Genomic DNA, 10,244 nt, shown 5'->3' with positions numbered 1-10,244 from the left:
CAAAGACTAAAAGTTAATAAATTGGAATTCGTTTTTGCATTAATTCATCCCTCACACTAATCGTATCAAAGCAACGACTAAAAGTTCTGAAGGGTCACTGGACTCGAAACGTTAACTCTGCTTTCTCTCCACAGATGCTGCCAGACCTGCTGATTTTCTTCAGCAATTTATGTTTTTTTTAATTCAGACCTTCAGCACCTACAGTTCTTTGTTTTGGAATTGCTTTCTCGATTAATTCGCGCCTCACGCGAACTATCAAAGCAAATTTTTTAAAAAAAATTTGAATATTATCTGCATTAATCCATCCTTTATATCAATCATTTTAAAGCAAAGACTGAAAAACAATATCATTCGGTATTCCTTTATACATTAATTCATCCCTCACATCATTCGTAACAACTCAGATCTAAAACAGAGTTTCTTTCTGCATTAATTTACCCCTCATATTGATCGTATCACCTAAGGTCTAAAGAAAATACATAATTTGGAATTATTTTCTGCATTAATTCACCCTTCGAAACAATCGTATCAAAGGAAAGGCTAAAGATTGGGTTTTGGGTTGCCTTATGCGTTAGTTCACCTCTCACATCAATCGTATCAAAGCAAAGTCTCCAAATATGTATAATTCTGAATTTTTTTCTGCCCTAATTGCGCCCCTAACTCAGACACAGAGCAGCTTCAGTTTCGGGCGGACACGCGCCAACCTCCTGTGGCCAAGGGCACGCGCCCACCTCCAATGGCCAGGGGCTAGCGACCGCGCGCGCGCGCCGGCGGCGGCACGTGACACGCGTCCAGCCAATGGATGCTCTCCCCCTTCCTGCTCCGCCCATCCCACCGGCCTTATTTGAATCTCGGGTGCCTGGGAGCCAATGACGCGTGTGGGGCCCGCCCCGAGCTCCTCCGTTGTGACGTCACCCGCATCCCCCTGGGGTGGCCGAGCAGCAACAAAACTGCACTCGGAGTCTCGGCAGTTTGCAAGCTATTGGTTGCAGCAAAAAGAAATCCCACCTAATCCACTTTAGTTGCATGTCAGTTTTACAAGAGAGGGAGGGAAAAATAATTGTGCAATTAAAGGGAGCTTGAATTCTTTTTTTTTCGGTTGCAATTTAGGTGGGGGAAGAAAAGCCTGCTGGATTTTCTCTTTCTTTTCTTGGCAAAAGAGAGATTAAACTGGCGGGTTTATAACTAATTCCCCACGCGTCTTGCCCGATGATGCTTCCAAGCCCGGTCACGTCGACGCCATTCTCGGTCAAAGATATTCTGAATCTGGAGCAACAATCGCGCCAGCAAGTGGCCCATCACTTGCAGCAGGATTTATCGTCTCAGTTCCAGCCGCCGCCGCCGCCTTCGTGCATGCACGCCGCCGGGGAGGCCTCCAGCTTTTCGGATGGGGAGGAGAAAATTCCCTTTTTGAATTCTCTGTCAGTACAAGACAGTCAGGGGGACCCGAGCCTTTCCCCAGAGCTTTACGTTCACGCAGGACTGAGAAGCCCGTGTGAAACCAAATTAGATGAAGAGATCCTACGAGATGAGGTCAAGAGTAAGTACCTAATATTCTAGATTTTAGTAAGAGATGAGCCGGTGGTAAAATATTGCAAAAATCTGCTGCGTTGAAATGTAACTATGTTAAATTCTTAAAATGTTTTGCAAAGCCGGCGTTGTTTGTTGTTTCCGTCATATTTTTGAAATTGAAACAAAAACAGAAATTCCTGGAGAATCTTTTGTATTGATTTCGCGAACGTCTTATTCAGGTCCTTAACATTGAACCCTCGGATAATTCCTATAAAGCGAAAGGAACGCTACAGCATTAAATAAAATACCTTTAAAATTAATTTTCGACGGATCCGCAGATAAAATGAATTCTCCAGGTCCCGAAAGATTTTTTTTTCAATGTGCAATTTAATACTGTAGAATGAATGGTTCTTATACCAAAAACACGGGAACCACATTTCAATTCACAAACCCAAGTATGGTTACCCAGTCCCTGAACATTTTGAACAATTATCCCCGGGTCTCTAAATCAATTATTCCGCTGTAAATTGTTCTCATTCCCTTTACTGTAACCCCAATGTTTAGGTTGTTTTGCAGTCTGCAGTGTGTTCGTACTTCTTTGTTAATATGATTGAACTGTTCAAAAGAACTCCGCAACCATGTATCCTATTTAAGGCCTCCGGATAAGGTGAGTACTGACAACCTGAGCAAAAGAGTTGCTAATCAAGGTGGATAAAGAAATATTTAAACCATATTGTGCTTGGTCTGTGCTTGCCTGGTTTCATGCATCTCAAACAAGTCCTGTTAAAAATTATTTTTGCCGAATTCGTTCGTAAAACCGGGGCATTTTAATAGGATTTTTTTAAACTGACAAATGGTGAGCCTTGTATGAGACAAGACAGATCTTGAAACCAGGTACTGATTGGTGCAAATGTTGAAACACTCTGTGAATTTACACACATAGCGCTTCTATTTAATTTTTCAGTACACTAAGTCAGCGCCTCATATTATTGTGGGATTAAACAGCACGATAAAATACATGATATTTTCGCCTTTAATTTAAATATAATTTAATATAAGAGGCTAAATTTGCAAATATTGTTACAATTGCCTCTGCCCGGTTTAATATCAACTCGAAAGAAGCATTCACACCGATGCACCGGGTAACGTTAATTGCTCAGTTATTCACATTTGGGTTACGGCTGGAAATTGCCCGCCTTGTTGCAAACTGTGTCACTAATGGATCAACATTGTTTCTACAGAAAGCTATTCCCTAAAGAAGTGCTCAGAGAGCGAGAACGTTAAAGCAGAGGATGGTGAACGGCCGAAACAAAAGCAGAGAAGGAAACCCCGTGTGCTTTTCTCACAGGCCCAGGTGTTTGAACTGGAGAGGAGGTTTAAGCAGCAGAGATACCTGTCTGCTCCCGAGAGAGAGCATCTGGCCAACACTCTTAAACTGACCTCCACTCAGGTCAAGATCTGGTTCCAGAACAGGCGCTACAAGTGCAAACGACAACGCCAGGACAAATCTTTGGAGATCGCGGGCCACCATCACCCACCCCCGCCCAGACGGGTGGCGGTGCCCGTGCTGGTGCGAGACGGCAAGCCGTGCATAGCAGGATCCCAGAGTTACACCAGCCCTTACAGCGTCGGCGCAAACGCTTACGCCTATAACGGCTACCCCGGCTCCTACGGCAGCTACGGCGGCGCCCCGGCCTACAACGCTAACTATAGCTGCACCTACACAAGCATCCCGTCGCTGCCGCCTTCCACGGCGTCCAACGCCTTCATGAACGTGGACCTCAGTAACGTGAACGGCGCTGTACAGACGCAGTCTCACCCAGGATCCTCTGTGCCCGCATGCCAAGGGACTCTGCAGGGCATCCGCGCCTGGTAAAGAACCATGACAGACCAGAACTGTTGGCTGCCTTCATTTGCTCTGAACTATTTTTTAACTGTAGGTCATTTGAAAAAATCAAGGAAAGCTTATTTTGAAGGAAAAAAAAACACTATTATGATTCCCTTCCAAGACAATCCTGGTTCATTTCAGATCCCTTTGGATGCTCTCCGACAAATATTGCCCTATGTTTTGTACATTTTCTGTTAAGCCATGTGATTTCACACCCTGTCGTTCGATTTATAGTGTCCGACAGGGACTGGAGCACAGATTGCCCTCCGGATTCTGCTGTTCAGAATTGTGTAGTTCGGCAGTAATCCCCAAAAAGAGCCATTATGAAGAGCAGCAGAGAGAGAGAGAAAGAGAGAAAAGAGACACCGTCCTATCTCGACTGTAGGTATGGGATTTTTTTAACAGAAGCGGAAAAGAGTGTTTCACACATTTCAGGAATCCTCATAATTCTAAGAGAAAGACGGTTGGAGAAAAGACTATGCATAATTAATACAATGCAAGCTCAGAAAAGCGTCGGAGATACCAGCGGATTAGACTGTTCCTGATAGTAGTCACTTTCTCTCTCTCTCTCTCTCTCTCTCTGCGCCTCTCTCTCTCCTCCCAGACCCGTTGACTAACTTTCTCTGTATTCTATCGTCGATTTCCAGCATCCACAGTATGTTGCATTTTCGTTCTGCTACAAACGTTCTGTTGACTCATTCTGGGAGACGGGGCCCAAGTTTCTAAGGGTAGCAATTCCACCCCCCCCCCCCCTCCCTCCCGTGCTGCCTTGAGAAGGCGGTGGCCTAGTCTTTATGAACTGAAGCCGTTTGACTAAAATAAACCACTTCAAAAGGCAGCTAAGAGTCAATGCTGCTATGGGAGTTGAGTCAACTTGTGACCAGGTAAAGTGCATCACAAAACTATATATATTAACGAATCTTCATGGGTCAGTTTTGCTGAAACCAGTCCCTTTTTTAAAATAATGCTATTATTTCTACATGTTGTAAACTAAGTTCAAATTTTCAAACCACAATGAGGTGGGGTGGCGGTATTATTAATGTAACTGCCAAGCTACCCCTCCTCGATATTAGTATTAGTTCGAACTGACCCTTCCACCGTGGAATTCCGTTTTTGAAATCCCACTTGGAAAATCAGGGATTTGCCTCAAACATCTTCCATCTGAAGTCTACGTTTAATTTAAATATTTGACAGCACTGCTAAAGCAAAGATTCCACTAGCTGTGAGCTAGAACTCTTTTTTAGGTGGGGCAAGAAATAAACAAACATAAATAGAACTTTGGCCAAAAAATCTCTCATGTACATACCGAGTAATCCTCAGAAGCTCTCACTCTAATTTGTACCATAATGGCGAGTGTTAACATTTCAGTGGCGTGTATAAAGTTATGTATATAGCAAAGCTTATTGTTCGTGAAGGATTCCCCCTCCCCCGTCCCCAGCTTGTATAATACTCTGCTATTCACAAAAAAACTGCTGAAATACATGAAGTGGAGTTAACAAAAAAAAGAATAAATGTTGAGGTGCAATATGTTCATAATTGAGTCCCTCGTGTACTTGTCCCTGGTTTGCTTGTTTGGAATGTATTATTTTCGATGGGTACCTGTATTAGCATAATTACATTTCAATGATTGCTGAGATATTAGCAAAATACTGTCACTCTTTAAAGAAAATGCGTTTTGATTAATAATGCATTTTTGAATATAGGTGTATTAGATAACTAGTAGAACATCAAACTTTCCCAGTCAAAACGTAACTCAACTTGAAACATTTGTGTCTAAAATACTGGGGGTGGAGAAAAAAAGTAACTGGCAAGTTATTCCGAATTACAATGCATGGAGTTGCAGGTTATTAGAGGCTATGCTGTTCGGATGTGTTGAATTTTAATCGTTTTGAAGCCCTCGTGAAATGAGACGTCATTTAGGAATAAAATGTGTTTCACCAGGGCAAAAGCCGTTGCCTTAAATTTCTGAACAAATAGCAGCAAATAGCAGTAACATCAAACATGTTCCAGTGACGTTAAGTGTCAGTTTTGAGTGGAAGGTGGGAAAGAACGTTTGGAGTAATAAAAAGAGTAATTTTGTTTCAGAAAGCGAGAGAGAGAGAGAAATCACCCCACGAAACGTAATTCTATCTATATATAAAACACAGTAATGAAATTATTCAAACGCTGTGTTAAACCGCCCAAAAAGCTGCTTTTGTGAGACCGTGTCCTTTGCTCAATTGCCTCGTACAGAGAGGTGGAAAGGCCAGCGCCTGCCGCACTCGACATGAATTGTTCATGTGCCAAGCGCCGTGAAAGAGAAAGTTATTATATAGAAAAAACCTTTTGAGAGGTGTGATTAGAAGCACTAAGTACATTGAAAGAATGTCCGAGTTAGGCTCCGTGGTACCTACAATGGCTTTCATAAGTTTCGGGAACAAAAGATGGGGTGTCGGAGGTTTCGCACGTAGAGACAAAACCCTAAAGACCCAAGATTGACATTTGTAAATATGCCCCCATTTAATAGGCTGATTAATAGAACGATGCCCAAATTCTGTTTGCTTTTTTCTCGCCCCAATCCCGCCTCTCCATCTTAACGTTTTTTTTTGTCCGTGGTGAAAGGCGCTTGATTAGGGACAGGGAGGGGGAACTTGCAGTCTGAAGGGCCAGCGAACATAGGATTCAGCAGGAGGCAGCCTGACCGAAGGAGGCTTATTATTCTTGCAAATTTAGCAACCTGTGCTGGCGTATTTCACATGGTTGTAAGTTTTTTTTTGGAAGCACAGTTACATTAGAGGGAGGCAGAGAAGTGAGAGGGACCAACCACTACAATAGGTAAATAATGTTTACAGAGTATGATAAATTGACACTGTGCGTAAATATAGCAGTCTTTATTTTTATTCAACCCATTGTGCAGGGTTTGCGTTACTGAATCCAACCTCTGAGGGAGGGGAGAGAATCCCTGTTGTCTCAGATTCTATCGCGTGCAGTTAATGAAATAAAATTGAAGGCGATAGTGAGGAAGTGGGGACTTGTTATATCCTCGTAAACCGCTTGTAATGCCTCACAGACATGGCTCTTAAATCACAATTATCCAGGGCTTTGCAACGTGGTAAAGTTGCTGGTACTTACAAATCCCGTCAAGATAAACTGTTTTTTTTAGATTGAGGATGGTATCCGCAGAATTATGTTAGGAAATAATCTAGGTTTTATATATTTGATTTAAAAGCTCATGTTCCTAATAAAATTAGTCCTTTTTAAAAAAATCGCAGTAGGTTTCAAGCGCGCAGAGGCGATTTATTTTCCCACGGGAAGTTATGCAACAGACAGAATTTGTGAATGTAAGTCTCTTTCTTAGAGACACCCTCGCGCACAGGGTACACATTCTGCGCTCTTACACAACGAGCGATATCGCACACACTGCAATAGACAAATGCAGAAATATAGTAACGTCCTCCATTACTGTCACGCATTCACATGAAAATGGAAGTTTGTAAGTGCACTCATTCGTATACCTGTACACATGATGATTATAGGCACAGGCACATGTATACACATAAATAATGCACGCAAGTAAACACACATATATACATTGAAGTAGGAGAAGGAGCAGACCATTCAGCCCTTCGAATCCGTCCGACCATTCATTATGACATTAGCTGATCCTCTATTTCAATGCCATATTTCTGCGCTCTCCCCATCCCACTTGACATCTTCATCCTCTAGAAAGCAATCTAGCTCGTGCTCGAATACATGCAGTGATGTGACCTCCACAGCCTTCTGTGGTACAGGGTTCCACAGGAACCCCGCCCTCAGACTGAAGAAACGATTCCAGATCAGGGCCTAAAGTGGTCTACCCCATAACCCGTGTCCAGTGGAAACCTCATCCCTGCATCCAGTCTGTCAGCCTGTTAGAATGTTATATGTTTCTGAGAGATCCCCTCTCCTTCCAAACTCCAGTGAATATAGGCCGAATCGACCCAAACTCTCTTCATAGCACAAATTTCCATCCCCAGGAACCAAATCAGGTCTACCTTCACTGTATTGCCTCAATGGCAAGGATATCTTATGGCAAAGTAAAAGTTACACTCGAGAAATACAGTAGATGGTACGCAAATACAGCCTGAAATCTGCTACTCAAAAGACAGCCCAATGCTAAGATTAGAGTAAGGTGAGCGTTCAAGCGCATTAGTTTCCCTATGTTTCTTAATTGTTTCTTATTGTAGATCTATTTACAGCACATGGACTGCAGCAGTTCAAGAAGGAAGCTCACCATCACCTTCTCAAGGGCAACTACGGACGGGGCAATAAATGCTCGGCCAACCAATAACACTTTCAACACCCTGCACCTCGCTCTGAACTGTTTTGTGCGACTGGGAGTAAAAGCCTCTCTAGTTGCTAGGCAGAGCCGCTGAACTAAATTCTTGTGAAATATTCCAATCTGGGGAGGATTACCTTGACAATCCCATTTCTGATGGAATCTAGGAAAATGTCTAAGGATTCACCTTTTAACATTTACCTGGGTGTTTGGGTTGTGACTACAGACAGGCGACTGTGGCCTCTTCAAACTGTTGGCGATTACCATCATATTGGAGTCACTCCCGCCGTACACATTCAACATAAACATAATGGCAGTGCGAGTTAGTCTAGTCTTCCGGCCCGTTTTGAAAGGCTGTCCCGTATTTCTGTAATTCGGGTCCCCTTATCTTGTTGTTAATGTGTTTGTAGTCGGTTTGTTTACAGAGGACACTTCGACCGATAATCCTTCATAGATAAGGCGGCTGTATTGCTTGTGATTGTGGGCGAGCGAGTCTAATGGACAGATAATTAGCAGCAAACAAAGGGAAGGGTTTTCAACCGTGTGTACCCAGCGGACAAGGCCACTTTCCCGGCTGCTCCACTACCGGTGGAACTTACCTGTGGCACCGAGGGGGAGGGAGAAAGACTCAGCGATGAATCAAAGCAAATACAAGCGGCGACAGAGTGGCGTTGTCCGCGGATCCACTTTAGCACTGGAGCTGATGAGTGTTTGTAATAGGGGTTTCAGATTGGTATCAGCTCAGAGTGAACTAACGCCGTGCAATGCAATCTTTCACTTCTGTTGCCAAAAAAAATCCACCGCTTGAATACCCAAGGCTAGCAAGATGTTAACATCAACTAGGTACATCCGTCGACTTTGTGAAGGGGCCAGATTAGAGTATTATATTCTACGTGGTAACATTATTAAATATAGGAAGATCAGTGTAATACTAGGGTGGGTTGTCTGCCATGTCAAACATTTCTGTGTCTGTTTTTTTTACGTTGAGATCTGCTTAATTAACTTATTAATTGTCTGTTTAATTAACCACATGCAAAGCGAACCACTACATTCTCACTGCTTCAAAGTTGTAGCAATCCCATTTTTCCTCGGCCCCACAACCAACCATCCCCCATGCACACATCCACGCATACACACATACGCACACACACCAACCCACCCACCCACACACACACACACACATATATATATACACACACATACACCCACGCATACACACATACGCACACACACCAACCCACCCACACACACACACCCACGCACACACAGATACCCCACACTCCCCTCCCACACATACCAACCGACCCCACACACATATATGCACCCACTCACACTCACTCACACACACATCCACACATACCCCCCCACACACATATACGCACCCACCACACTCACTCACACATTCACACACTCATACCCCCCCACACACCCCACACACCCACACACATACACACAGACACACATACCCCACACACACATACCCCACACATCCACACACACACATTCACACACACACATACCACACACACACACACCCACACACACACACTTCAGTCTCCAATAGGGATCGATTCGGGGCAAAAATATTTCTCTGGGAGTTGGGTAAGAGAGAAGAAAGACAGCGTCACTCAAATTAAATTATGCCACGTTTCATATCGAGACTGGAAGATTCTGTTGTATATTTTAAAGTAGGCAAAATGTTGGAACTGCACAACCCCGGGGAAATATTATCGTTCATCATTGAGATCGAATCTATCGTATGGGTTAATGCTTTCAGATTCACATTTTGCCCACAGAGATGAACCCATAGCCATTTCGACGGAGGGGTATAGGAGTGAAGCAGCGGTTTAGAAGAGCGCTGGATATCAACAGGCTCGGACGTTGCAACTGATTCCACTGGGAAACGCTTAACTTGAGGATAATTGGCCAAAGAATGAGAGGGAGCGATGGGCATTTTATTTTGAAGAGCGGGCTGTTGTCTGGAATGCACTTTGCAGGGAGTCGATTTCTAAAGGGAACTGGAGGGACCCTGGTAAAGAACATATTCCCGGAGCCAGGGGGAAAGAGAAGGGAAACGGGACTAATTGGCCAGCTCAATCAGCCAGTTCAGCCCCGATGGGCTGAATAGCCGCCTTAGGCCACTGGGCGGTTCTGTGGTTCTGTATAATTATGGACAGAGAGAAACAGGGTAACGATTGTCGAGGTAAGCGGAAGGCTGTGACACGCAGCCACCAACATAGCCCAACGCCTTTGAGGACGGCACAGTAAGTGTGCATTGAGACAAGAACAGCAGAATGCACCGTCGGCTATAAACACCCCTGAGCTCCCTTTTCTGACGGGATGCACAGCACTGTTAGAAGCCTTTCAGAGCGCATATACTAGACATTCGAGCACAAGAGCAAGATGAGAAAACGAATGAGCGGTGTCTTGATCGAAATCACTTATGGCATCTTTTCTAGCACTAACGTTTCACAAAAAAGAGCAGCCTTATTTGGGATTGCAATTTGAACGGATTGGCCAGACTAAGATAATATACTTTTATTAAAG

At 43.8% G+C, this 10,244-nt stretch overlaps 1 protein-coding gene across 1 annotated transcript; it reads left to right on the top strand.

Moving 5' to 3' along the window:
• The first annotated feature begins 1,000 nt into the window (after nt 1-1,000).
• On the top strand, nt 1,001-4,864 carry nkx2.3 (NK2 homeobox 3). The gene is made up of 2 exons (XM_060842503.1): nt 1,001-1,540; nt 2,754-4,864. The coding sequence occupies exons 1-2, from the start codon at nt 1,210-1,212 to the stop codon at nt 3,386-3,388; spliced, it is 966 nt and encodes a 321-aa protein (XP_060698486.1). The 5' UTR covers nt 1,001-1,209; the 3' UTR covers nt 3,389-4,864.
• The last annotated feature ends 5,380 nt before the right edge of the window (nt 4,865-10,244 follow it).

Source organism: Hemiscyllium ocellatum, chromosome 22, assembly GCF_020745735.1.
Source record: "Hemiscyllium ocellatum isolate sHemOce1 chromosome 22, sHemOce1.pat.X.cur, whole genome shotgun sequence".
Lineage (NCBI taxonomy): Eukaryota > Metazoa > Chordata > Chondrichthyes > Orectolobiformes > Hemiscylliidae > Hemiscyllium > Hemiscyllium ocellatum.
This window is presented reverse-complemented; position numbering and strand designations above follow the sequence as displayed.

What these genes read in the sequence shown, in the direction of transcription:
- nkx2.3 (XM_060842503.1), top strand. Translation starts at nt 1,210, where the DNA reads ATGATGCTTCCAAGCCCGGTCACGTCGACGCCATTCTCGGTCAAAGAT. An exon ending in CCTACGAGATGAGGTCAAGA is followed by an intron (nt 1,541 to 2,753) that starts GTAAGTACCTAA and finishes TTGTTTCTACAG; the next exon opens with AAAGCTATTCCCTAAAGAAG.